Source organism: Scomber scombrus, chromosome 9 (genome assembly GCF_963691925.1).
Source record: "Scomber scombrus chromosome 9, fScoSco1.1, whole genome shotgun sequence".
Lineage (NCBI taxonomy): Eukaryota > Metazoa > Chordata > Actinopteri > Scombriformes > Scombridae > Scomber > Scomber scombrus.
This window is the reverse complement of record NC_084978.1, coordinates 11309893-11337586: the sequence shown is the minus strand read 5'-3', so window position 1 is coordinate 11337586 and position 27694 is coordinate 11309893. Positions and strand designations below refer to the sequence as shown.

The window sequence follows — 27694 nt, the reverse complement described above, 5'->3', positions numbered from 1 at the left end:
ATAATAGTTTAAAGTAGTATCAGCAAAATGTACTTTAAGTATCAGTAGTAAATGTACTCATTAAGTGGAATGGCCTCTTTCAGAGTGTTATCCCAGCATTAGATCCCGGTTCTGCCTGAGGTTTGTTCCCGCTAAAGGGGAGTTTTTCCTTGCCGCTGTCACCAAATGCTTGCTCATGGGGGAATATTGGGTCTCGTTAAATTAAATCAAAGAGTACCCTCTAGACCTGCTCTATGTGAAAAGTCCCTTGAGATTAATTTTGTTGTGATTTTGCAATATAAATAAAGATTGATTGATTATATTATTATATATGTATAAGCTGTATTTATTGTACCTGCCTCATCTATAGAAGTTATATATTGTGAGCTGATCATATGTGTATGTAAAATCTTAATATGCTAAGTAACTAATAGCTGTCAGATAATTGTAGTGGTGTAAAAAGTAAATTATTTGAAATGTAGTGTGTAGTACAAGTTGATAAATAAAAGGCAGGGTCGATCATTGGTTTGCCTCCTGACTCACTAGAGGTGGTCATGGAGAAAAGAGTAAGTAGGAAACTCTGGAGCATCCTGTATAATGAGGACCACCCATGTTTTTATTTTTAGTGAGCTGAAGAGCTCCTTTAGTGTAAAACTTGAAATGTGGTGCCTTGCACTTATCTTACCCTGCCTGAGTCTTGTATGTTTCTTTCCTTTATGTTGTCTGTCTTTGTGTAAGGGTGACATTCAGTTTCCTCTCTCTGGGATTAATAAAGTACGTCTTATCTTATCTTAATAGATGTATACGTAGATGAATAAAGCAGCAGACAAATTACCCTAAAAATTTACAGTATTTGAGTAAATGTACATAGGCTAGTGACCAATCACGTCACGTTTTACATAACAATGACTCATCACAACACCTGGAAGGCCACATGAGGGATAAATGAACCGGCAAACATCCATATAATGTTTTTCTTTTTTTTTTTAATGTTTGCCCCTTTTAACCACAATTTTAACGTGTGTTATAAAGTTTTGAGTCTCTAAAAAATTAAAATAAAAATATATACATGCTAATAAAAATATCGTAGTAACACAGCAGTGAAGGCAGAGTTACCTCATCGTAATTTAATGATCTCAAAAGAGGGGTGGCCAATCACATGCCAGTGCGAGCCAGTGGGGGGCCTCGTTACCACAGTAACCCCCCTCCCTCCCTTCTCCACGGTCCCGCCCCCTGTCTCGCGCGTGCACTACCTCATCATAATTCCCGTTACTACGGTGACCGCTCAGCACCGTCCCCGGTTGGCGGAGCCGCCGTGACGTCAGTGATGTCGGGAATCCCTCTCCCTGTAGGACTCCGAGCTGCGAGCGAGCTGCAGACGCTGCTGGGAGGAAGTGGCACGTACTGCATACACGTGAGCCGTCAAGTTTGCCCTGTTCCCTGCCCGTGTTTTCATCCGCCGCCCCTGAGAGAGAAGATGTGCCTCCGTGTGCCCGTGGAGAGGCGGTTTTAATGGCAGAGCTTAGTAAAGAGATAACATGCTCCTCCGCATCTTCAGCTGCATTTCCTGCTCATAAACACGAGATCTTGTGCCGCAAGGTGACCAGAGCGAGCCCGACTTGAATGTAAGTTACTTGTGAATGAAAACTTATAGTTACAACTTTATAGCGCTGTGGCTCGCCACCAGATGATGGTCATGGTAGTGTTAGCCTCATGAGGATGACACAAACTGAAGGTGACATTGGTTAAGGTGGACTAACTTACCAGTTGACCAAATATTTATAGCCATAGTTTACAAACTGGGCAAAAGTAGTTTTTTTTATTGGTCAATTAATGTGATGTTCTTCAGCATTCCCATATGGCCCTTTGATTCATAAAATGACCAAAACTTGGGAAAATAAATTGTATGTTCAGTGACCTTTTCATAAGTGGACTGTTTACAGAGGCAGTATTGATTATCTCTTTTTTTCCTGGTGGAAACATTGACACATGACAAGGTCAGCTAAAAATGCAAAGGAAACAAAACATTTGACATTTACTAAAGTTTAACTTTTGGTAATGTGGGTCAGTTCTTTGTGTACCGTAACTGTATTTATTAACCTTCCCTGCCCTAATTGCCAGTTTTGTTTACATGCTCTGATTTCCCATATCAGCGGGGAGATAAACTCTTCCTAGAGTGAGTTATCAATGTGCATACTAAACCTCCTCAGTGTTTTTGAACGCGAGCATATGTTTTCTTTGCAACTCTTGGAATGCAGGGCTGCCGGGGCCTTGACTATAATGAATGACAAGCGGTCTTTCTTTAAAAATAGCCCTGAAAACTTCACAGCCATAGGACAAACTTCACATGATATGGGCACATAGGGCTGCAGAAAGATACACAAAACATGTTTTCATGCTTTTACTCAACCGCAGGGTATGGTTCCCATCACACTTTTCCAGTAAAAGTGAGTATTAGGTTGCAACACATTACTCAGCAGAACATATTGCATTAATTTCTGTTATGTCATTCCGCCCTTGCCTCTACAATCTGTACTGGATGTTGTTATTGACCACAATCTCTGGACGGTGAACCTGCACCCCATGCTGAATTTGGCTGACCTTGTCAGGGAGCTTTGGCCATAGAGGGGATCAGTGACAGTGTACACACATACTGGCAGCTCAGATGTCTGCTCCCGAGCTTCTAGGGCTTCGAGCAGGTCGTCTCTAAATAGATAAGCACTTTAGTTGTATACCAGAGAGGGACCGCGACCTCCGAGCAAGGTGATTTCTTAAGTGTATTTGCGTCTCAAAGGGTGATTCAGCAAAACACTGCTCCTCTCTAATAGTGCTCAGGGTTAGAAGAAGATGGACCAGGCAGATGACAGTGTTTTATTCACCCCATTTCCCACTGAGATGTTATCTAGAAATGTCAGCTCGGGAGTGGTTTTCCTGAAGAAAATGTTTCAGAAAAAATAAACACTTTAGACCATTCAAACAGATTGTTGCAGCTATGTGAAAATGTTCAGTATTTTCAAAAGAGCTGAATTGTTAATTAAAGCTCTTGGTGATTGGCATTGTTCACTATTTTCTGACAATTTGCAGAAAAAATTAATAGTTAATTTATCAAGAAAATAATCAGTAGATCAATTAATCAATAATAAGATTTAGTTTGTTTGTTTGTTATCATTTTAAATGGAATCAGACATTTAATGTAACTAGATCTTGAATTAGCTTTTTTTCTGAAACAAATTCAAACCTGTTTTATACAGTTGGTGAAAACTGGTGTTTTCAGGCTGTTGTCACAATTCTGAAACTTGTTTTGCGATTTTGCCTTCTGTCCCCAGAGGGTCCACCATGTTTCCTGATGCGCTGGAAGCAGCCGGGCGGGTGGAGGGCCTGCCACTGTCCTCCCCACAACCACTACCAGAGCTAGAAGAAGAGGAAGCAGAGGTATCGTCGGAAAAGGGGCCAAAGAGACGAGGCCGCTATCGGAAAAGCCTGCAGCTTTTAAAGCCCTTCAGGATAACACACAAGTAAACAATTTTGGATTTAACTGCCCCCTCCCCTTCACATTCTCCATCCTTCGCCTGACAGGGGAATTTTCTCTGTGCTTGCTTAAGTGACAGTTTAAACATGTACCTACAAGCATGATTGTGACATCATGATTAGTTTGCTTTTTAGGAAAGTAAGGGAAGTTTTTGCGGCTTTTCCTGTTTGTAACTTACACCGAGAATACTGTGAAGTAAGAGACATCTTTTATCTGTGAAAAAGATTTCTATATTAATAGATTATGGATTTGTCCAAGAGGGAGAGGAAGTTATTTGCAATTTAGTTTACATTTTTAACAAGGTAATAAACCTTTTTGTTTATACTATATCGCACACATACACAAGTAGAATGACATACTTATGAATTTTGTTCTTTATTTGGTAGCATGACTAATTTTTACTTTTTGCATCATTAGACAACTATAGCGGCACTAGATTTCCCCACTCCTCTTACCTCAGGCTTTCAGTGTAGAGACATGAGGTCAACCTAACCCCTGCACCTCTCCCCATCTCCTACCTTTGACTGTTAGATCTTCTCAGCAGGTAGAAGCTGCAACAAGGTTAATGATCCACACAGTGACATTGTAAAAAAGAGACGTGACATGTGAATGAGCGATAGAAAAACTTTTTTTTTTGTTTTTTTTTTTTTGGTGTGCCGGTTACTTTTCACTTGATTTATACTGTAGAGTGGACTGGTGTGTTTTTGGCTGACAGTCTCTTGGTTTGATATGTTTGCTCCCCCAGACATCATGGACATGAGGATTTTTTTTTTTCAAAAAAGAGGAAAGTAAGGCATCACTGTTAGTAATCAGTTAACTTCAGCTAACTACACCTGAGTCTCTTATGGACAGGAGCTGACAAATAAAAGCCTGGCTGTCACATTTATAAACTGGGTCATAAAAATGACAAATATTCTACATTTAGAGGAGCAATCTTTGGCCTACTGCTGAGGGCTCTGGGTAAATTTCCAGTTTCACAGACTGGTACTTTACAGTCAGTTGTGTTTACATTCAGTATAACTTGTTTGGATTTTTAACATGAAAGAATAGATACTTTTCACTAAATATAACTCCACCACCTCTCCTGACATCAAGGTACATGAAAGTGAGTAATGAAAGGGATTTGAATGTTAAACAAATCAGTCAAGCTGCCCTGCATGACCAATAAAGTCAGGAGAGCATCATGCATTTGAAAATTTGATAACTTAATATCATACCGTTTCCAGGTGAACCATCTTATGCTATGCTCACTTTCAAACTTTAAATCAACAATGGACCCTCAAATTCATGGTCATTTATTTGTAAAGGCAAAGACCAACCAAAAATAAATTGTAATTATACAATTAATACACTACCTGCATCAATTTCTATACTTTTAGGTTTTAATATCTTCAAATATGTGATCTGGGGCCAAACACTTCATCTGGATGTAATAACAAAGTGTACCCATAATTTTTCTCACACTAGTATAGTCAGATCAAAGTGTCAAAATACCTGTAAAAAGGCACCAGAATATAGGATACAACATCTACTTTGTTTGCAGGCAGACAGCTTTAAATTTAAAGTCGCAAAAGACACACAGGAGTTCACTTTGTTTTGTGTGTTGTCTTTCTTATGTGCTGACTGTGAGGGAGGTGCAGGAGGCCATGATAAGGAACTGGGACTTATCCTTCAGTGACAGACGGCACCATGTTTGAACATACGCTGACTGATAAACAGACCCTGAACTTTTTTTTCTTTTCCCTGCACTCTCAGATTTCTGTGAAGAGTGTGCAAATTACTATTCAAACACTGTGGGCATGATTCACCTTTCATCGACTCTGGCGAGCAAAGGCGCCGCTTCATCCTCAACAGCCTATACGGGTCTGCTCCCCCTACATAACACCTCTGTGTGTGCCTGCACCTTTAGACATCTCACCCATTTCCACGTCTTCTTCTCCATTCCAGACACCAGCACCCAGTCGATAACGCTGGCCTCTTCTCATTTATGACTCTGCACTGGCTATCCCCGCTGGCGCTGAAGGCCTACAAGACGTCCAGCTTGTCTATCGATGACGTGTGGGGACTGTCTTGCCACGAAGCCTCTGAAATCAACTGCCAAAGGTGAGGTAACAGTGGGACTGCTGATGTCTGCCTGATGAAAGTGACCTGTTGTGTTAAGAAAATACTTTTTGATGCTGGCACACACTGTTCTCAGAAAACAGGAGTCGGGGTGAGACATGACACGAGAGGCGTTTGTCTAAATGTGGCATGTACCATGCCACAAAGTGGTGTGGTACCACAAATGTTGGACTTTCTTCCTAATCGATCAATTTCATACACAGGATGCAACCATATTGTAGAATAAATGGGTTGTTTGTTGGGACGCCATTGCCGCATTAAGTTGTTAGGAATCCCTGGGGCAAAAAATGTGCTGTCGGTCCACCTATTGAGCCCACCTACTGTGTTCTGTGAATTGTGTATGGACCCTGTGTGAACTCCTATTAGGTTCAGAGAAAGCATCAGACTACAAATAGTAGTACTACGAATAGCTCAGTGGTCCACGAATGTCCATAGTCCAAGAGATTAACCAGTACTCTCCTATGTGCCCCAAACATTTTTATGCCTATCGCTTTAAATACAAAATTGTCAAAACTAGAATTTGAGACATTGCTTATGGGGGTGGGGTGTGGGGGTGAAGCAGTTAGGCTAAGAGTTAAATACATAGAATAAGGCACAAGCACTGCACACATTGGGTTTAACTCTTTACTTCCTGATGTATCTGGAGGGACAATCCTCACACTCATGTGCTGTCATGTTATACTGTATACTGTGTCTACTTTCACAAAATCCTGATGTTGGCCTGCTTTGCCTTCACACCACAAATGAACCCCATCAGAGTTCACCTAAAACGTCAAGAACGTCCTTTTCAGGTGGTCTCGGTGCGGGGGTTTAGTCTGCACCAGAGTTTGAATGACAGCCTTCATACCAGCCCAAACAAACAAAACCAAATAGGCAAATGCAACGCTGTTCAATGTAACCGCACCAAGCAAGTTAGGTGTGAACACACCCCCAAGAAGATGCTGTTGTTCAAATTAGTTCCTGATTCACCAAAACCAACTGACATATAGTTAAACCTGATTGACCAGTTTTGTAATCCAGCTTTGGTGGACACACTTAAATGCTCTGCTGCGTCACTGTATGTATGCACGTGTGCCTCCTAGTTAAATAAAAGTCAAAATGTTGCTGCCATTTTGTAAAAGTAAAAAATCAAGTATGCATGTTTTATGATACGAATGATGAGCTGAGGTGAAAAAGTCATGTTATTTGTTTCAGATCCCCAATGGAGCTTGTTGAATAAGGGTTGAGGTAAACTTGCTATCTACACCGCACAGTTTCGCTCTCACACTGCAGGGTTACTGACATTGTTTTTCTTTCTTTAAACAAATATTGAAGGACAGTCTTTGCTTTCCTCGCTCTACATGTGAGCAAGATTAACGTGGAGATAAACCTGGTCAAACACAGACAATAACAGGACAGCAGGTGCACGGTTGCACTGCAGTGTTCCTGGTGTGGGGATTTGCAGTGGTAAAGATGGGATTCCCGTCCTGCGTACCATCCAGTCTGTTTGTACTCTGTGTACACACTTTAGCGGCAGTTAGACTTAATTGATGAACATCCAGTCTTTCTCTCCCAACACGAGAGGTTTGTGCTTGGACGGGAGGCTGCTAAGAATAGTAGGGATTAGAGATTAGAGTGAGAGTTAGTCTCTGACTCGGATGGTTATGTCATTAACTCCTCTACCTGGGATGCACTATGTCTCCCTGTCACATTCATTAGCTGTCATTAACTAGAGCCATGATAGAGCAGGCCATGAGATAAAAGTCACCGTGTGCCTGCCAAACCACAGCCTAAGCAATGCCAAGTAGTAATGCACTAATTCTATGATTGGACAATACACACTTACGATAAACGCAAACCAATGTTTTTTCCATTACTCATATGAGGAGCGAACTTCCTCTCTTCTGTACGGTCGAGTCATGATGACTCGACGGTCATGATGATGACTCATGAGTCATGTTGACTCAACGGTACAGAAGAGAGGAAAGTTCTTGCTTGTAGCTGGTGGTAAATGTGAGGGATTTACAGTAAATGACCCGTTCTGTTAAAAGGCTCTGGCTCGAGGCCTGGCCATTTAGTGCTGCTGCTGCTTTGTGTGTGTGTTAAGGAACACAGAGGGGAAGCAGCAATGGAGCACAAAGCTATCACATTAGCAGGGGTTGGCGATGGTATGCATGAGCGCTGTACTCGCTGGAGAAGGGAGGGCTTTATTTTGTGTTTACACAGCAAGAACAGTTACGCAACCCAGATGCAAAGCCGAGATGATGGCAAGAGGGGGGAATGGGAAAAGCACCCTGGGAGAGTTGACACTTGTTGGTGCTCATTGAGGTGCGAACCTTGAATGCGAAGTCCTGGCCAACACGCTCTCGAAACATCAGCTCTGCTTGCCAATCTGGCAAACAGAGACGATGGCTGCTAGGAACATTTAAGCCGTGTTTAACAGCAAATCGTTCTTTCAGTGGATCCTGCGCTATCGCCCTGGTGCTCTCATGTGTGACTACACACACACACATAAAACAATAAAAATGGTATGGTGGAGTTTTTTAAATCATATGACTGTGGATTTATAGTGTATTAATATTTAACATTACGTGTGTTTTCTTAGACGTTTATCTTTTTTCTCTGTTCTTTTATTACAATTTTCACTGTTCCCCGCTTGGTCCATTGATGGGATTTTGCAACACATAGTGGATAACTCACTCAGAAGTTTCATTTCCATTGTCTCAAACTGTGTCCTATGCAGCTATTGTACTGCAATTAATTGTAATTTCTTAGATTCAACACCGTTTGACTTCAAGTAGTAATTATCAGGCTGTGTGAGCGTCTAGTGGTTTAATGTTCTGTCTATCTTTGATACGTTTTTAATAAAGTCATTAGGGCGTAAATGACTTTCTGCAGCTGCTCTGCTGCTGCTTTATAGAGTCATTAGCAATGATGCATTTGGCCAACAAGATATTTTACCCTCTTCAAGGGGCATTATACAGCAATAAAAGTACATTAGCACATCTTAAACTTGTTTGGTAATACCTTTCTCAGTCTAATTATGTGATGCATCATTCATGAAAAAAATATTGTAGGTCACCTTTACATTATTGTCAGACTAGTTCTTGTAATTTTTCTTTTGTGGTTTTCAGCTGCCATGATTGCCTGCTAGCCTGTTTATATCCCCCATTGTGCTTTTGGGTAGTGTGATAAATTGGAAGTCAACTCTACAGTTTTTAATCAACTTAATTTAAGGAGGTATAACAGCACATAAAGTATTCTTTTCACTTATGATAATTTCGCCCTTCAAAAGTGCCAACTTTCATATACAGTTAATTGGCACTATCGAGGTACTTTGCATAGCATTAGTGTGCGGAAGAGTGGAAGAATTAATTTGACTAATTGTCATCATTCAAGTAAATGAAGTTAAGTAATAATATAATGATCAAAAAAAGGAAACATTCTTCAGGCAAGGATAGGACTTAATTTAATCAGCCTTTATTTAATTTGGTTAAAACGCTGACCACTTTCGAACCCTCAGAGTCGTCTTCAGGACGGAAATGATTAACAAAATATGATGTTCGTTTGACCCGAAGTGTTCATTGTCTTTGTGCTGCTGTTTTCTAGGCTCGAATCATTGTGGCACGATGAACTGAAGAAGCGAGGGCGAGAGGGGGCATCCCTGACAAGAGTCTTTTGGAGGTTCTGCCAAACCCGCATGCTGGTGGCCATCTTTTCCCTGCTCCTCACAATGCTGGCAGGCTTTGTTGGGCCCGTGAGTACTGAGTCCAAATCTTCCTCTTCCTTTTGTATTCCGCTGATTCAACTAATATGCCTTTCAGCATGGTTGCTGGTTTGGAGTCCCAAGTCCCGGTGTATTTTCTGAAAATCACTTTATCCCGTTACACGCCGGTCTGAAAATTGAAATGAAAACATACAGGCAGATTACAAAGAGTTAGATAGTGAAACCCATATTAATGCCATAGATGAGCTGGTTTGTACCCAGTCACGCTTTGCACCAGAAATATGTTTAGTCTTTTGCACTTTTGGCTTCAGTTATCGCACCTAAAATGGCAACAGAGAGATTCAAGTGCAGATATTCGAAAACAATCAGAAACATTAGATAATCACCTTTAACTGAGGAGCCATTATGTTTTCGAGTTCCTAGTCTATGATCTTACTGAGTCTGTGCTTTTGTTCTCTTTTGCCGTAAGCTGTTTATTTTGATGTCATGTTATGTGTACACTATGTGCTCGCTACTACCCACAACTAATAGCATTAACAGGATTTCGTTCTCGCACAATGACGCATTTGTCTCACATTCCTGTTTGATTTATTCAGTGCACTTGCTGACAGAGCAGTGTTGTAAATATATCAATTGCTATTTTATTGTACGCGCTTTACTTAAAAATAAGTAATTTAATCTCAGTCTGGCCTTTAAATTGACAGTTTGTTTCTGTAGCCCTTCTTTCCAGCTTTTATGCTTATTTCACTCACATTATCTTTAATCTGTTCATTCAGAATATTTCCTCTGTTTCTCTTTCATCTTCCTCTTTTCATCTTTTTTTGTCGCTTTCATTTGCTCCCTGCCATGCTTATCTAAATCTATGGTATTTCCTAAATTGTACACCCTTTATCTCCTTTTTCTCCTCCTTCTCCTGTCCCACTTTATCTCCACCATGTTCATGCTTTTTGTCTGTGTTCATTTCTGATGATTTTTGTTCTGGCACTATTTCATTTCTGTTTCCCTCGACTTTCTTTTACACTTTGTCTCTTTCTCTGTTCTTGTCCCCAGGCTCTCCTGGTTCGAGCTCTGCTGGAATACGCCCAGATGTCTGAAAGCTGTGTGCCGTACGGCCTGTCTCTGGTAGCCGGGATCTTCCTCTTGGAACTCATGCGCTCATGGTCTTTGGCGCTCATGTGGGCCGTCAACTACCGCACTGCAGCACGCCTCCGTGGGGCAGTTCTTACTTGTGCCTTCCACAAGATCCTCCGCCTGCGCAGCACTAAAGACATCAGTTCAGGCGAGGTTGGTGGTTTTACCCCAGAGGGGATACATATCCAAATTAACTAAATCATGCCTCGCTGGAGGGCACCACATGCAGATGATTGAGATGGATTTAACTTCTACTCTTACACCATTCCTGCTTAGATCTTTACAAATCCCAAAGCCTGAGGGAGGAGAGGCTGTCTAAGATTAGTCATTATGCAGCTTAAGGGGAATCATTGTACAGCAAATAAATGTTGGAATGAGAACAACTGTATTTGTAAAGTTACTTTGATGGTCTTAAGGTTTCAGTTTGTATTGTTTGATAAGGTTTTAGTTCTTGTTCGTTACAGATTTTTCTGTAATTTGTAATGTAAGCCTCTGTGTCTATACCTAGTTGATCAACATGTGCTCCAGTGATGGCCAGCGGCTGTATGAAGCAGTGTCAGTGGGCTGTCTGCTGGCTGGAGGGCCTCTGGTGGGAATACTGGGTCTTTCCTACACTGCGTACTTCCTTGGTCCCACTGCCCTGCTGGGGTCAGCCATTTTCATCATCTTCTACCCTGCCATGGTACGACTTCAGCTAGAACATCTGTAACAGTGGGACAAAGGGTGAAAGTTGTTCAGTTCTTGTTAGGAGGCTTTCATGTACTGCTGCACAATACAGGATTGATTTGTACGGGCACATAAAGCAGAATAAATTAATACTTTAACGCATTCACACAAGCATGCAGGCACAAACATAGTCAACTGTCATTGTTTTTAATGAAGTGCAAATTGCAGTCAACAACACAGTGCAATTTCAGTTAAAGTGCTACCAAGTAATGATCAAACTCATTATAGCAGTGACAAGCATTTTAATTACAACTATTTCTAAAAGTTTCACCAAAAGTAATGATCAGACACATTACAGCTGTGACAAGCAATTTCATTTTAGAAAAGTCAGAATGCATTCCTAAAAGTTAATGACCAGAGACTCTGCTTCATTGTCAACTCGTTATTTTCTGAGCTAGAACTTTTTGGAATTCGGTGAGTAGAAGGCACAATAAGTAATCAATTTAAAATCTTTAAGTTAATTCAACAACCAACACTTGAAAATCATCCTAAGTCATCCATCTCCTGTCAACGTTATTGCTGTTATTTTCATATTACACTCAGTCTAAGCTGGAGCCTGACAGCTTGAGACCCTGGTATTGATGTGAAAGGCATTTATCACTCTGGTCCCCCGGACAGACCTGCAGCACAGCTAATGTGATTGTGTCTGCTTTCATTTCCTCTCATGCTACTTATTTCTCTTGTCATCATTTCCTCTGTTCCTGTCTGGACAGATGCTTGCATCGAGGCTGACGGCGTATTTCCGCAAGAAATGTGTGTCAGTGACTGACCGGCGCGTGAGGCTTATGAACGAGATCTTGGGCTGCATAAAGTTCATCAAGATGTATTGCTGGGAAGATGCCTTTGCTCAAAACATCAACAGTGAGTGACAATTATGTTCCCAAATGACTCAGTGATATCATAACACACTACTCATTTCCTGTTTTTGGTCAAGCACTTGCAATACTTGCAACACCGCTATTCGGTGCTTTTGTCCACAACAAACTAAAAAATAAAGAATCAACTCATTTGAACGCCTGTCACCGCTGCATATTAGCAACTAAACGATCAGTTTATCACCTGAAATTAGACTTATCCTCTTAGTGAACTGGATAGATAATCCTGACCCTGACTCCATTTTAATTAGCATGCACTGTTTAAGTCTTTCCCTCTTCCATCCTCTATCATCAAGGCCAGTCTGAATCCCTTGGCTTCAAGGTTAATTTGCAAGGTGTTTGGGGCCTTATGATACCTTGAATGACTGTGAAGGCAGCTCTACTTATCCATGAATTAGCAATGGTGTTTCTCATGAGATCCTGTAGATTGTAGATAAGGATCGTTTTCCCCTTTTAATCATGTTCCAAATTAGCCTGGCGGGTCTCGTTTTCACTGCTGTCCTGTGATTACCTATTGTAATGATAATTAATTGGCATTCAGCATAATGGCCAGCGAGTCTTAAGAGTTACGGTGTCATTTTATTTAATTGCTATTGTTGTTAAATGGATGATCACAGTGTTTTTGCTCAGGGCCCGTGACGTTTGCTTTGTAGTCCATGCAGAAACACGCGCAGCATCCAAAGGGAATCCCGTGGGGAATAACATGTACCAGAAGGAGGGAGTTCTCATATTTCACACACACAGTGCTGCTAGGGCTAAATTAAAGATGCACAAGCTTTTTGTTCCTGTGTTTGTACACAGTGAACCAGGTGAACAAAGCAGCTAGTGTGTGCATTTGGGAGATACAAACATGGAAGAGTGGGGGGCAGGATTTAGGCATTAGATTTGGACTGTTATCAAGGTTCAGCAGGTTTTGAAGCCCCTGTCATACCATGTATGGGTATGGAGCCCTTGTCCTCCCTCTTGTGTCTATTTCTGTCTACTCTCTGTGTATTGGTTAGTGACTCTTACAGTGCTGTTGATTGAATGTTCACTGGAGAACCCTTTGTGAGTCACTCAACCCGTACGTTTCTCTCTTTCTTACTTTTTTATCAACTCTCACTCTCTCTCTTTGTTATCTCCTCAACAGAGGTGAGGTCAGAAGAGAGGGGGATACTGGAGCAAGCCGGGGTCATCCAGAGCTTCACAGTGGGTGTGGCTCCCATCGTCGTGGTGATAGCGAGTGTATGCACATTCACTCTGCACATGACCATAGGCTATGACCTTACTGCGGCTGAGGTATTTTTAAATACAGACCTAACTGCATTCATGTATCTCCATTCTGCTTTCACCTATTTTCATTTGGCACAGGATTGGTGTAATGTTAATCTTATTAACAAATAACAATAAAAAAATATTTGTGTGTTTATTAATGTTAATCAAATGGATAGTGGATAGTAATTTGTAACTTGTTTCCCAGTTGTTGTCAATTGCACAGGTATTGCCCCAAAAAAAAAATCTCATAATAACTTTATCCATTTCTACAAACTCTACCTCAGGCTTTCACTGTGGTTGCAGTTTTCAACTCCATGACCTTTGCCTTGAAAGTCACACCATTGGCTGTCAGGTCACTGTCGGAGGGTGCTGTGGCAAGCAAAAGGTTTCAGGTGAGAGCTCTGAGCCAACTCTGTCACCGCGCCACCCATATCGCTTTTACCCAACACAAAGTTGCCTGGTGTCAATTTCAAGTCTGTGTATTGACACACAACAGGACTTCACAATTACCATGTTGTCAATGCATAGAAAGAAACTTACTGTCAATTTGTAGTAGCAGTCAAAAGTTAGGACATACCTGGTGTTCAAACTTTTGACTTGCAAAGTTTACTTGTCAACTCTTTACAAAGGTCACCAGACTAAAGCAGACTGATAATAGGATTTTTCTAGCTCTCCAGACCAAGCCAATCATAACTCCTGTTGATACACACCCACCTACATCACATACTGACATTTTTGACGTATTGTATTCCAAACACATGGTAAATGTCACATATTAGTGTCAGATGTTTGCACTGAGCCAGCGAGGGTTAAGTAAGCAAGCGTTTTTTCTGCCGAGGATGCACCAAAAGGTTCGAGATGTTCTGTGGTATTTTACCCTTGTGCAGAGCACAAAAAAGTAATGATGTACTCAAGGAAGAGGATGGCCAGGATGTCATGATATTATCACGGCTATGATGTGGCCATAAGGATAAGGCTAAGTAATGCAGTCAGCATACCAATGATAATACCTCATGACATGGCACAACCTCAAGTCATAAGTAACAAACAGGAAGAAACTCTTGAGGTTTTTAAAATTTATTTTCAGCTATTGTTTTGCAAGCACAAAGATTTTAGAAAATGTTGTTATTTGGTCATCACAATGTGTGGTTGAATAGTGCACAAAGTAAGCCGTCATGTCTGTCTCCACAGAGGCTCTTCATGATGGATGACAGAGAGTCTGTTTTGATCAAATTGGAAGATCCTAGCAATGCAGTCGAATTTCGGGATGCCACACTGGCATGGGAAAAGGCTCGACCGCCCGCTGCAAAACCTAACTCACCTCCCAAGAAACAGTTCAACAGAGGAGGGATGAAGCGAGTGCTACGCAGGGAGAAGCTTAGTCTGTACATTTCAACAGAGGACGGCAAAGGAATCAAGGAAGGTCCCAACGCACAAAGTCTCCTCACAAATATGGAGCAGGAAAGTCCACAAAGCACCATCTCCTCCACTCAAAGCATACGACCTCCACTGCACAAGACCCTGCACCGCATTGACCTACGTATTAAAAGGGTATAAACACAACACAAACATAAATTGAATTAAGGACATTTTTATTTAAGGAGATTTAAAAAAAAAACAAAAAAAAAAAAAAAAAAACATTTGCCTCAGAGTGTTTGCAATGCCACTGTTTTTTAATCTTCCTAGGGTGCACTGGTGGGGATCTGTGGAGGTGTTGGTAGTGGAAAGAGCTCTCTTCTGTCGGCTCTACTGGGACAGGTGACTGATCGTTGAACTAGATCACTCAGTTTAAATTTCCTTCTCAAACTTCACAGATAGGAATAGCACATACAAGGATAGCTTAGTCTTTCTGAAGTTTTTATTCACACACAGTGTTATGCAGCCATTTGAAAGGGAATTTTTCAAGTGTTTTCTCTCTCTCAACTCTTTCCAACCTTCTGTTTTTGTGTCACAGATGACCCGGTTAGAGGGAAGTGTAGCTGCCAGCGGTGGTTTTGCTTTTGTGTCCCAGCAAGCCTGGATCCTTAATGAATCACTGAAGGAGAACATCTTGTTTGGGAAGGAGTATGACGAAGACAAGTAAGCTCCATTATAATAATGTTAGTAAGAACAGAAGCCATGATGGTTAAGATTTATCCCTAATTTTATGTCTTTGTATCCTCATCAGATATAATGCTGTTCTGGAAGCTTGCTGTCTGCTCCCAGATCTTCCAGAGCTGCCATATGGAGACATGACAGAGGTATCTGTTGCAATCTGTATCTTTTTACAGCATGCTCACAATGTCTGTGCTCTTAGTGCTGCTTGATTTCTGAAATGACCTACACACAACAATTTTAGTTTGAAATTCAGTGTGACCACAGTAAGAACATATTTTTTACTTTTTCTTTCTAGATTGGGGAGAGAGGTGCCAACTTGAGTGGGGGACAGCGTCAAAGAGTGAGCATGGCTCGTGCACTGTACAGCGAGCGGCCCATACTTCTCCTGGATGACCCGCTCAGTGCTGTTGACGCTTGTGTGGGTTCCCATGTCTTTAACAAAGCTATACGGGGTGCCGCCAAAGGCAAGACAGTGCTCTTTGTAACCCATCAGCTGCAGGTGAGGGGCTATCTGAATTTGTAATGACACCAAATTTAAGTTCAGTTTCAGTATTGTGAAAATATTCTGTACATGTTGTCTCCCTTAGTCTGTTCTGGCTTTAAAGTAGTAGTTCTGAGAGCAATGTTGATTATCTGATTATCTAAGCTATTCTGCCTCTGTGCTTTTGTCGTTTTATTTTTCAGTATCTGTCAGAGTGTGATGATATCATTCTGATGAAGGACGGGCAGATTGCAGAGCACGGCACCCATGCTCAGCTAATGGGTAAAGAGCGTGACTATGCCACCTTATTCAACAGCATGCAACAGGAGGTAAGGCCAGGGGCACTTAAGGCACCAGGCCAGTTCTTTTGAATAAGACATCTTTGCCCCCACTACACAATAAATTGTACAATACATCACAAGCTGAATAATTCATACGCCCAGAAAGGCAGGCCCAAAAGCTTGGGAATGTTAAAGCCCCCCTCCATTAAAAAATGTGTTTATCTTCTTCTTCGTCCTTCAGTTGGATGTTTGAGCTTCACTGTGCAAAATTATATATATGCAGTGTTTGACACTTGAAGGAGAAGATATAATTTACCCACATAATTTAACTTTTTTTGTGGAAAACCCATATCAAACACACATTATTAGTCATAGTAGAGTATTTATAAGTCTGGAGGGGATCTCAAATGCATACAAGGCCTTTCATTCTTAATGCGTGCATTGATTTACTGGTGAGCTGCTTAAGACCCTGTCACAGACTCTGTTTAAATGACTCGCAGGTGTTTTTGTTACGACTGCTGTGATTTGTGTCATTGGTGTGTTGGAGCGTGTTTTTAAAGCTCACTTTTTTCCCTTCCTGCTTTTCTGTCTCTTAGAATCTGGTGAAAGAGAATTTAAAAAACAAACAACAGAAGGCAGGTGCAGAAAAGGCTGATAGTGTTGTCAAGGTTGCCAAGGTCGCATCCGAGGTGGAGAGCAAAAAAGGAGGTGAGAGATCTGACCACTTTTCAAGCTCCACATGTTGAATTAATGCTAAATGCTCGTTTGCCTTCTTACAAGTATCTTTGTTTTTCTTTCCTTCTTGCTTTTTTGTTGAATGTTTTATTTAGGACAACTGATGAAAGCTGAAGAGAAGGGTTCTGGTGCAGTAGCCTGGTCGGTGTATAGAGCCTACATCAAAGCAGCAGGAGGTCCAATAGTCTTCATCATCAACACCTTCTTCTTCCTGTCCACCACAGGCTGCATAGCCTTCTGTAACTGGTGGCTGAGCCATTGGATCAGGCAGGGCAGCGGGGTGAGTTTGGAGAGGATTCTGCTTCACCATAAAAGACATCTCTCTTTGGTGTTTATTTGGCTCCCAAAAGAAAAATAACTACTATGCTTCATTGAGTTGCGGCAGCCGACTGAGCATTAATCTGAATGTGCATGATTAAAAAAGTAACAGCACCACGGTAAACTTAATTAAAAACAGGCACGAACAGTGAAGAAACAGATGTGCAGCAAAGCAGGCGGTGCAATTGAGAAATGTGCTTGGAATAGTAAACATCATTGAACTGACTGATTTTCATGTACTTTTTGTATGCCAAAGTGTGCTGTTCTCAATTTCATTAGAGGCAAAATTCAACATGGGAAAAAATATGATTTTTTTTCTCAGTCTTTGTAATTTTTTGCTCCATCTGCCCTCAGAACACATCATTAATTTTGGTGAATGAAACAATGGAAAGCAACAGCATGAGGCTCAACCCTCATATTCGGTACTATTCAACTGTTTACGTCATCTCCATGGCAGCTGCTTTATTGCTGAAGACAATCAGAGGGCTGGTGTTTGTAAAGGTAAGCCATCCCCTACATTTTTCCTCAGAGACATCCCTCTTCACATACTCTGCCCACTTAATCACTGATGAACTGTAAAATTATAGTGGCGTTTAAAAAAAGAGTTGATATATATCATTGTTGCACAGTTCTCCCTAAATGTCTTTATTGTCACTTGTTCATACTCTCATGGTTCCATTGTTTTTAGTTTATAATTATAATAATAATAATAATTATTATTATTATTATTATTGTTATTATTACTACTAGCTTTAGAACTACTGGTGTGTGTGTGTGTGTGTGTGTGTGTGTGTGTGTGTGTGTGTGTGTGTGTGTGTGTGTGTGTGTGTGTGTGTGTGTGTGTGTGTGTGTGTGTGTGCGCAAGAGAGACAGAGAGGCAGACAGAGGCGATGTGTGTGTGCACGGCTGAGCGTGCGTGTCATCTGCCCCTTCGGGTGTGTGTCCTCTTTTTCAAACTAACCCATCCTGACACTGCATTGCAGAGGTTAGGTCCCCATGTTAATGTGTGCCACTTGAAATTGCTAATTTTTCATAGATGGCTCATCTTTTTTTACCCTTAGCTGTGATGAGATCTTTGGGAGTGTTGAATATTCCATTAATAGAATTAATTTGTTCTCTGCTGCCACATGTAATTTCTGTCCAATTGGTGAATTACGCATTAGGTCATGACCTTTATGTCAGCCTCCCAGAAACTCAATATAATGAAGGTTTGACAGCTTGCCTCGTGTAAAGAAATTACTACCAACTGTGCACACGCTAAGCATATGGTGCTGTAATACTGTAAGCAACCTATAGGATGAGTGTCACTGTATTTATTAATTGTGTGTTTCCGTGTTGAAACACGTTGAAAAATGATTTCCATCCGATTGTGTGTTTATCCAAGCCAAGATTGATTCCATATGTTTCTTTAAGTTGTTTGTTTACAAATGTCAGCTCTAATGTTCAAACACAGCTTTGTTTGTGTTGACAGTGCACGGTGAAGGCTGCCTCCGTGCTCCACGACAAGCTGTTCCGCCGGCTCCTCCTCAGCCCCATGCACTTTTTTGATACAACACCTCTGGGTCGTATCCTGACCCGCTTCTCCAGGGACATGGATGAGGGTGAGGCTTGATTTGTGTTGACGGTGAATCTCTCCCCCCAAGAGAGCACTCAGTCAGTGAAGTCACCCTGGCTGACAAGGTGTAGTGCCAAGACACAGTGTGATTTGACATGGAGCATTTTCCCTAGTGTATGGGTCTCTCTTATCCACTTCACTGGTGTCTTTGCTTGACATGTTGATTTGTGGCTTGCATTTTTTTAGATGTTTAGTTCTGTTTAAGAGCATAATATTTTTGTATACTCCATTGTGCTCTCTTTTGTGAAAATAACACTAAAAGGCACCAAGAGAGTCACAGAGAAAACATTTTCTTCACATATATATGTATAGATCCAACACCATACAGTGTGTAATACAGTTTTTCCTCTCCCTCCAGTGGATGTGCGTCTCACCATGCAAGCTGAAATGCTGCTGCAGAACCTCACCCTGGTGCTGTTCTGCCTGGGAATGGTGGGAATCATCTTTCCTTGGTTCCTGGTCTCCATCCTGCCCCTCTTAGTCTTCCTTTTCATTGTCAACCGTGTCTCCAGGTGAGATTCTCATCACTTCTGTTGTTATTATGACTATCAGCATTGAGTCTGAGATTCAAGCAGACTCCTTACATGCAATCTGGGCAAAGTTAAAAGAAGAAAAAAAACAACAACACAGAACTGAAAGAGGCTAAAAATCTCTTCAGAGCTGCAAAGTTGAAAAAGGCAGATGCACAATTTCTGCTCATATTTCTTCATCGAAAGTAGAAAGCTTTTAATATTGAGTAATTTATGTTAAAATACATTTGAAGTAATTTAACATTTACCTTTGGATTGTGTAAATAGGCATGGGTATTTAGTATAATGAATTAGCTAATACACAGTATTCTTATTGTTAACTTTTATTTGGAAGTGACTTTAAATTGTAAAGTGAAGGTAAGTACCAGTGAGAGAAGTTCTGTCTAATGTGCTAATCTTTATCTGCAAGTCTGGAGACTGTTATAGGCCATTGATTAATCTTCATCACAGCCTATGTTCTGTGGTAAATGTGCCCTGGATGATCTGAAGACTCTTCTTTAGTCATTATTTACAGTTTTGCAGAAAATGTGCAATAAGGGTGAATCCACAAAGGGGAACAACAGCTTGCTGGTATCATGGGAAATAACCACAGTATCTTGTTATTTCCTCTAACAGAGAGATCAAGAACGCATGACTCTGTGCTATTGTTATGCTGGAAAGTACAAAAAGGAGATACATAAAGGATACTAATATTATTATACATAAAAGAATATGTATACGTAATTTATATCCTGTGGATATATATCACTTGATATTTTGTCCCCATATGAACTAAAATTCCTTATTTCTTTAATCACATATGATACCAGTTTGCCTCTGGATGGATCAGTTTATTTACAAAATGTTTCATTAATGTTTTAAAAGACTGTATATTTGTACGCAGTGTCAGTAGAATTAATGATAAACTCAGATTCATGATAAAAAATCAAGGAGGACATGATCCATAACAATTTCAAAAAGGTAGTTATCACCCTTGGCTGCTTCAAGGGATGAAATACTGTATCTTACAAAGTTTTGATGTCCCAAGATATGTATGGATGTTACATCGAACTGGATCTCCCATTGAAATTACCCACTTCTAAAGCAGGCTTTATTGAATTCTGAAATGAAACTGCTCAGGGCATAAACATGTTTGTCTGGATCACAGCCTCGAAGCGAGGAAGTGTCATGTTCTTTCCCTCTCTCTTCTCTGCTTTTATGAGAAAACCAAATGATTCATGGGAGACTCACAATTCACATGCACCATCCATTCTATCTTGGCGTCTAAAAGTAGAAAGACACCCCACCTATGTCAATAAACCTCTCTCGCTCACACTACCCCGTGGACAGCGAGTCTGTTTTCTCTCTGCCTGCCAAGTGTACGGCCGTCTGTGTGCGATGATGCTCATAATGTTACACACATGCATCAGATAGTGGGAAACGACTGGTGCTCTGTCAGGAGGACGGGTGTGGCGCTGTGGACCGTGTCCCTCTTTGTTCACAGTGTCATCATTACCTGTCTGCCACACAACTGCATCATTAGGGCTGATGCATTTTCCATTCCTTCATCTCTCAGTCATGTTTGAGTATTTAAATGTAATATCTGTGCTTCTTTTAAAGTCTTACAAAGATGTTATTGAGGGTCGCAGTATCAAATGCATGCACTTGCCATTTCATACAGTATTATCAAATACTATACTATTTACAAATACTGTGGCTCAGTGTAGGACTGAAGTGTCCTTCATGGCTCTTTTCCAATTGATGTAATTTATTGTGAAGACCCCTCGCATGCAGAACAGTCAAAAGACCCAGCTCCCAACAGCACACAATGACATACCATTATCATTCAAATGAGGCCACCTTGTGTGTCTTTCCAGTTCACTTAATAAGAATTTTCACAGCATTTTAGGGTTAACAATCAAAATAAATCCATTTCTGAAGTTCTGCATCTGCCTGTAAATAAGAATGTGTACTTTAAGATCTCAATCATCCATCAAATTGTAAATTAGTATTAAAAAAAAACAACTTTAAATTACTGTACAAAATCATTGACTGTATATAAATATCAACACCATGTAGCAACCTCAAACTGCTATCAAAAGTGAAGCCAAAATATCTCCTTTCTGGAAGCTGGCATCTTGTAACCGCAGCATGAATGTACAGTATCTATATGACACACCCGGTTTGGGCATGAGTAGTGGGATGGTTAGGGTTAGAGGTCAGGATGTGTGTCGTTTAACTTGCCATTAGGATGACAACATCAGTGGGGTTGTGGTGTAGGGTTAGATACACACACACGATAGTTGTCAATCATGATGTCACACCCCCTTTTTACATCATCAAATAATGCATTAAAAACAAACCTAACACAAAAATAAGCACTTGGACAACAGCAGCGTGAAAAGAACTACCTAAAATGACAGAAACCATCTTTAGGAAAAATATAATTGACATGCACTTTGATTTCTAGTTTGGCTCATGTGCACTATCATGGGGGGAGCGGGATGTATGACCTATACAGCAGCCAACCACCAGGCGGCGATCAAGATGTTTTGGCTATACCTTCTCGGAACTGTGACGACTTCCATTTTTATATACAGTCAATGGACGAAATCTACAGCTAGAACACCAAATCATAATACCATTTTGTGGAAAATCACCATTTCATCATCTTCAATCGTATGTTTTACAGAAATTATGAATTCCTTAAATGTAAAACATCCATTTCTGCCATTTTCAGGGTTTTGATCCGTGAGCTAAAGCGCCTGGAAAACATCAGCCAATCACCCTTCACCTCTCACATCACCAGCAGTCTTCAGGGACTCTCTACCATCCATGCTTATGGAAGGGGGCACGACTTCCTCCAAAGGTGAGCGCAATGTCGTCGGTCAGAGAGGTGCTGCATATCTCCAGGTTCCCCATGCAGATCATTAAAGTTCAATTTTCATTTTATCTCTTCTGGTAGATTTTCAGTTTACTCCTAGGTTAGCGATTAAACCAAATGAAGAAGCACATCCCAAACCTCATACCCAAGAGATTTCCCATCAGCGAGCATGGACAGATAATTTTCTGTTTGGTTTTGCTTAAGCTGAAATGTGTTTATTCATCTTTTCAGATATCAGGAATTGCTGGACACTAACCAGGCCTCTAACTACCTCTTCAGCTGCGCTATGCGTTGGCTGGCTGTCCGCCTGGACCTCATCAGCATCTCTCTTATCACTGGTGTAGCACTTCTCATTGTCTTCATGCACAAACAGATACCTCCAGCCTATGCGGGCCTGGCCATATCATACGCAGTGCAGGTTTGTAGACAAACACATTACACACATGCAAACAGAAATGTGGCACAGTGAAGCTTACTCTGTTCTTACCTGCTACCATGAAAGTGCCTTTAAAGTGCTTTAGAGAAGACTTTTACTTTCTACAACTGTCTGCATTTAAATTTGAGCAAAAAATGTGTCCCTACTTATTACTCTTCCTTGGATCAATCAAAGTTAAAGAGCCAGTGTGTCATATGGCCTGAGTGATTCTCCTGTTTGAAGGACGACATGTCAGATGACTGCATACATACAAGGATAAAGCCAGAAAAGAGATTCTGTATTGAAGGAACATTTGTGTCATTGTTAAACTGTCTGACGTTTTTTTTTAATGCTCAGCGCTTTAGTGCATGTCAAAATCGACAGAGTCATGTCAGCCACTGCAGAAGAATATGAATTCAAATCGATTAGCTGCATGGTGAATGAGCCGTATCAGCAAATCTGTGTGTTAGGCTGTTCATCTTAAGATGTTTTACTGTTCGTTCATCGAAGGGAAGCGGCATGCCTGAATAGCACGTGTTTCACAGTAATTGGTGCAACAGTGTTAATCATTAACCTTTCACTTTTCTATGCTTTTCTGTCACCTGCAGCTGACTGGATTGTTTCAGTTTACGGTGAGGCTGCTCACGGAAACCGAGGCTCGGTTTACATCAGTAGAGAGGATCAATCATTACATAAAGGTAAGAGCATTGACTAGAACGCTTAGGAAGACGGATTATGTGGCTCTAAGATATGGTCACGTACACTGAGACACTGGACACTATCTAGATATTCAACCACACTGCCCAGTGTAACAGAGCAATTGAATTTAGGGGATTTGCTTGTCCAGACGTGTTTTCGATGTGTACATGTGATTTTATATGTGTGATAAGCACAGCAAGAAGCAGATAGAATCCCAGTGTGAGGTCTTTACACAGTCCAGAGCACATGAAAGGGCTTGTTTCACACAACAGCCATCATTTTTTCTTTTCTGTCTCAAGTGCTAAGAAAAGCTCACAGAGAGAAAATCACTACAAATCAGCCAGTGGGCTTGCACCTCCACAGAGATTTAGAGATTAATACCTGATACTATCTCTGTTTCTTATCTCAGTTTTTAGAGAGTGAAGCTCCACGAAAAAGTCCCGAGGCAGCCACTCCTGCCCCCTCTTGGCCTCAGCAGGGAAAGATTACCTTCCAGGATGTTGAGATGCGTTATCGTGACAATCTACCGCTGGTGCTTAAGAAATTGTCCTTTACCATCCTGCCCGAAGAGACAATCGGCATTGTGGGCCGCACAGGATCAGGTTTGAGTGACCCTTTGTGTTACCCAGCCAGCAGCAATTTCAGCCTTTTCTTCCTTTTTTTTTAGATCCCTTTCTTGACTTGTACACACATTTGTTGATGCAGTATATTTTCTTTACAGGAAAGTCCTCTCTGGGTGTAGCTCTGTTCCGACTTGTTGAGCTGACAGGAGGCTCTATTATCATCGACGGAATCAATATTGCCCAGATTGGTCTGGATGACCTGCGGAGCAAGCTAGCCATCATTCCTCAAGAGCCTGTGCTCTTCATCGGCACCGTCAGGTAATCCAAATTTAATTATTTGTATGAACTAGAATGGTAACTGGTTCATTGCTTTGCTATGCTTTAAAAGTGTACATTGTCTTTGGACAATTTGCATATTTAAAGGTAAAATTATCAGGATATAGTATACATCTCTGTCTATAATCCAGTTTGTTTCTGTCCTAAATCCCACCATTTTGTTGATTTTGGCTTTCTGAATATTTTTGGGTCATATACTATTTATTGTGTTTGGGCCCAGCAGTGATATGAGCTGTGCCTAAGACACACCATGGGGAAATCATAGCAGAAACAAAAATGGTGCTAAGCAGTCAGTAATGAATGAACAGATAAGCTAAATTTGACAAGGCAATACAGATTGAAAAAGCAAAACATCAGCACCATTTTATGAAAACTTCCATTTGGTTTCTTTAATGATCCCATTCACCTCAGTCTCAAATGACAGTTGCTCTTAGTCAGCGGAGGGGTGTAGTGCAGTATCAGTGCCTCTTGTCTTAATGTGAAGTTTTCATAATGTTGAATCCAATTTAAAATTAGGATTTTTTTTCCCAAATAGGACCAATTTAGACCCATGGGACCAATACACTGATTCACAGATATGGGACGCTCTTGAGAAAACACATATAAAAGAGATGGTAAGTGGTGAAATGGTTAAACACTGTCAGATTATGCTATATCACACACTTGAATATAAAAAGCCTGGAACACTTGTTCTTTTCCCTCTGTGTATCTTTGACCCTCCTCAGGTCAGCCAACTGCCTCACTCCCTCCACTCAGAGGTAACAGAGAACGGAGAGAACTTCTCAGTGGGAGAGCGACAGCTACTCTGTGTGGCCAGAGCTCTTCTGCGAAACAGCAAGGTGCTGATTGTATAATACTGCTATTGCATGTGAAACATTGTTTGGGATGGGTGGTGATAGCAAGTCAAGTAAGAGGTTCTCCTCTTTTTTTATAAAGGGAAACCAGAACCTCCATGTGCACTCCCTACATGAGATAACACTGCCACCTAGTGGTTAGCATCACAATTGCAGCTCATTAACTTCTTAAAAAAGCACGAAGAAGGCATCAGCAGCATAATATATAGTGTGATGTTTTTCCTGGTTTTTGTGTTAGTTGTGTTTTATGTTACACATTAAACAGTACCAAAAAAAAGTGTCTTGTTTTACAATAAGCACAGGCACCGTAAGTTAAAAAACAGTTATTTATTAATTTATAATAGCCTAATATCTTCTTGTTGTTGTTTAGTGTCTTCTTTATTTAATATTGTTTCTGTATCTTCTCAGATTCTCATATTGGATGAGGCAACAGCAGCCACCGACACTGAGACAGATCGCCTGATCCAAGAGACCATTCGCTGTGAATTTGGCAGCTGCACCACCCTCATCATCGCTCATCGTCTCAACACTGTGATGAACTGCAGCAGGGTCATGGTCCTGGACAACGGCCAGGTGTGTATTAATGCAACGTGACTGGTACTGCATGACCCAGCCTTTGGTTGAAACTCATTACCAAGTTGAACTACCTGATTTATTGGATGAATTGGTCCCCTCTGAGGCGATGGATTGGATAAGACAGTGCACACTTTACCATGGTGGTCTTGTCAGCCTTTAACTCTGTTAATAGAGTTCACCTGTCTTTTCAAAGATTTATCAGTGTTGAGAGTATAGAGGGTTGAGTGAAATGTGATAAATGCGTGAGGATAGATGAGCTCCATGGTGTTACCCTTAATTTGCAGCACAGTGAGAGAGGCGACCCTCCAACTGAGCCAACAGGATCAGTTGGCCACATGAGGGGCCAACATAGAACCTTTGATGGATATCCTCTTAGTCTCTCTTTATTGTTAATTCTGTGTAGCTGTACTTCAGGCTATCCAAAAAAGGAGAAAGTTCAGTATTTTGAGCCACGTCAACATTTGAGTCAACAGCTTAGTGCTAAGTACCTATTAGGAATCGATTAGCTACAGAAGCTACAGAAACTTGTATCATTCACTAAAGCGTAACAGGGCTTTCTAATATTTTCCATGCATTAAAATTCTTTTCATATGCTGCCTGCGGGAAATAACTTAGGCTGCAATATTCTTAGAGGAAATAATATGCCTGAATTTTTTTCTTTCTCCCTACACAAGTTCATATAATGAATAAATTGAATCTCTGTCTCTGCATGCTGGTTTTGATCATCGCTTTTATCCTTTTTAATCTCATAGATTTTGGAGTTTGACAGTCCGACTGCTTTGCTGGCAGATGAAAACTCAAGATTCAGAGCCATGATAGAAGCATCGGAAAACCAAAGGAGATGAAATACGCAGGAGCTGAATGTTTGGATGCAAGCTGTGACACCACAAAATATTCAGTGAAATTACTGAATTGCACAAAAATACAATTAATCAGACCCTGCCATGGTGTGAAAGTGATGTGTTAAGAATTACAGAGACTCTTTGCAATAGCTGCTCTGTGTAACTATGTCTGATTATTTTCAAACCAAAGACCCCGGTGGCAACATTTCTGAGGGGCACGTCAAATCTTACTATGCAAAGAAAGACATCATAGCCTACTGCTCTTTGCCACCATGTTGCAAAAGTTATTTACTGGAGGCTAAATAATTAACTGTAAGTGAAACAGAGCAATGACTCTGTCAACAGCACTTTATTTTTCATCTGGACACATGGAAGCTCATGTGGCGCCCCTTTTTCCTCTGTCTCGAGACAACGCAGAATTAGTTTACGTCATTTTATATTTGTAACCAAGACCTCACTGTGCATGAATTTACTGTCAAGGAAATAATGGTGTGAATCAGATTAATAATCATTTATACATCATTTATATAGTCTAGATAATTTATCAGTTAGTAATTATTATTCAATACATTTATCTAAATCTAAAAAATACATACATAAATACATTCCATAGAGGCACTGTCTAAAAATGTTGTTTTTCATGTTTGATGCATCTAGTTCAATGTTATTATGCAGTCATTTCAGTAAATTATTGCAGATGCAATATGTGCCTAGAGCTGTCCATATTTCAGGTCATATAATGGAATTAGCCATGTAAGCATGCTGTTATAGACTTCGTGTGCGTACTGTTTTTTTTTTTTTTAAATGAGCTAATCTTTCCTCTAAATTAAAATGCCGGAGTTTAAAATATACAAATTTTACATTGACAGTATTGTTTTTACCAGCATAGGAGTGGTCTTGTTGAAGAAAAAGTATGTTATACAGTTGCAATAACAGATGTCAACCACGGTAGTTATTTGCAACGAAGCTGAAATGGATGATGTGTCTTCAAACATTGTGTTTTCAGTAAAAACTAAAGATTGTAAACTTCTGCCTTATAATCAAGTATGCTGAAAAAACATGAAGAGTGCAATATGTTTCTATTGCATTGATACATTTTCAAGATTGCCTTTGTACACTTGAGATTGTAATGTTGCAATATATTTTTTGTAAGTGGTTGATTTTTGTT

At 40.6% G+C, this 27694-nt stretch overlaps 1 protein-coding gene across 1 annotated transcript; it reads left to right on the top strand.

The window, feature by feature from the left end:
- Positions 1-1305: 1305 nt before the first annotated feature.
- wu:fb13g09 (ATP-binding cassette sub-family C member 5) lies at positions 1306-27694 on the top strand. Its single transcript, XM_062426061.1, has 29 exons — positions 1306-1604; positions 3306-3494; positions 5456-5611; positions 9218-9365; positions 10386-10619; positions 10975-11148; positions 11906-12053; positions 13197-13345; positions 13606-13713; positions 14513-14872; positions 15008-15079; positions 15276-15400; positions 15489-15561; positions 15714-15917; positions 16103-16228; positions 16777-16888; positions 17011-17195; positions 17588-17734; positions 18705-18834; positions 19207-19360; positions 22098-22226; positions 22473-22659; positions 23265-23354; positions 23765-23957; positions 24077-24236; positions 24790-24868; positions 24980-25093; positions 25517-25681; positions 26437-27694. Exons 2-29 carry the CDS (start codon positions 3316-3318, stop codon positions 26527-26529), a joined length of 4194 nt encoding a protein of 1397 aa, XP_062282045.1. The 5' UTR covers positions 1306-1604; positions 3306-3315; the 3' UTR covers positions 26530-27694.

What these genes read in the sequence shown, in the direction of transcription:
- wu:fb13g09 (XM_062426061.1), top strand. Translation starts at nt 3,316, where the DNA reads ATGTTTCCTGATGCGCTGGAAGCAGCCGGGCGGGTGGAGGGCCTGCCA. An exon ending in TGTGGGCCGCACAGGATCAG is followed by an intron (nt 23,958 to 24,076) that starts GTTTGAGTGACC and finishes TTTTCTTTACAG; the next exon opens with GAAAGTCCTCTCTGGGTGTA. An exon ending in CTCTTCTGCGAAACAGCAAG is followed by an intron (nt 25,094 to 25,516) that starts GTGCTGATTGTA and finishes GTATCTTCTCAG; the next exon opens with ATTCTCATATTGGATGAGGC.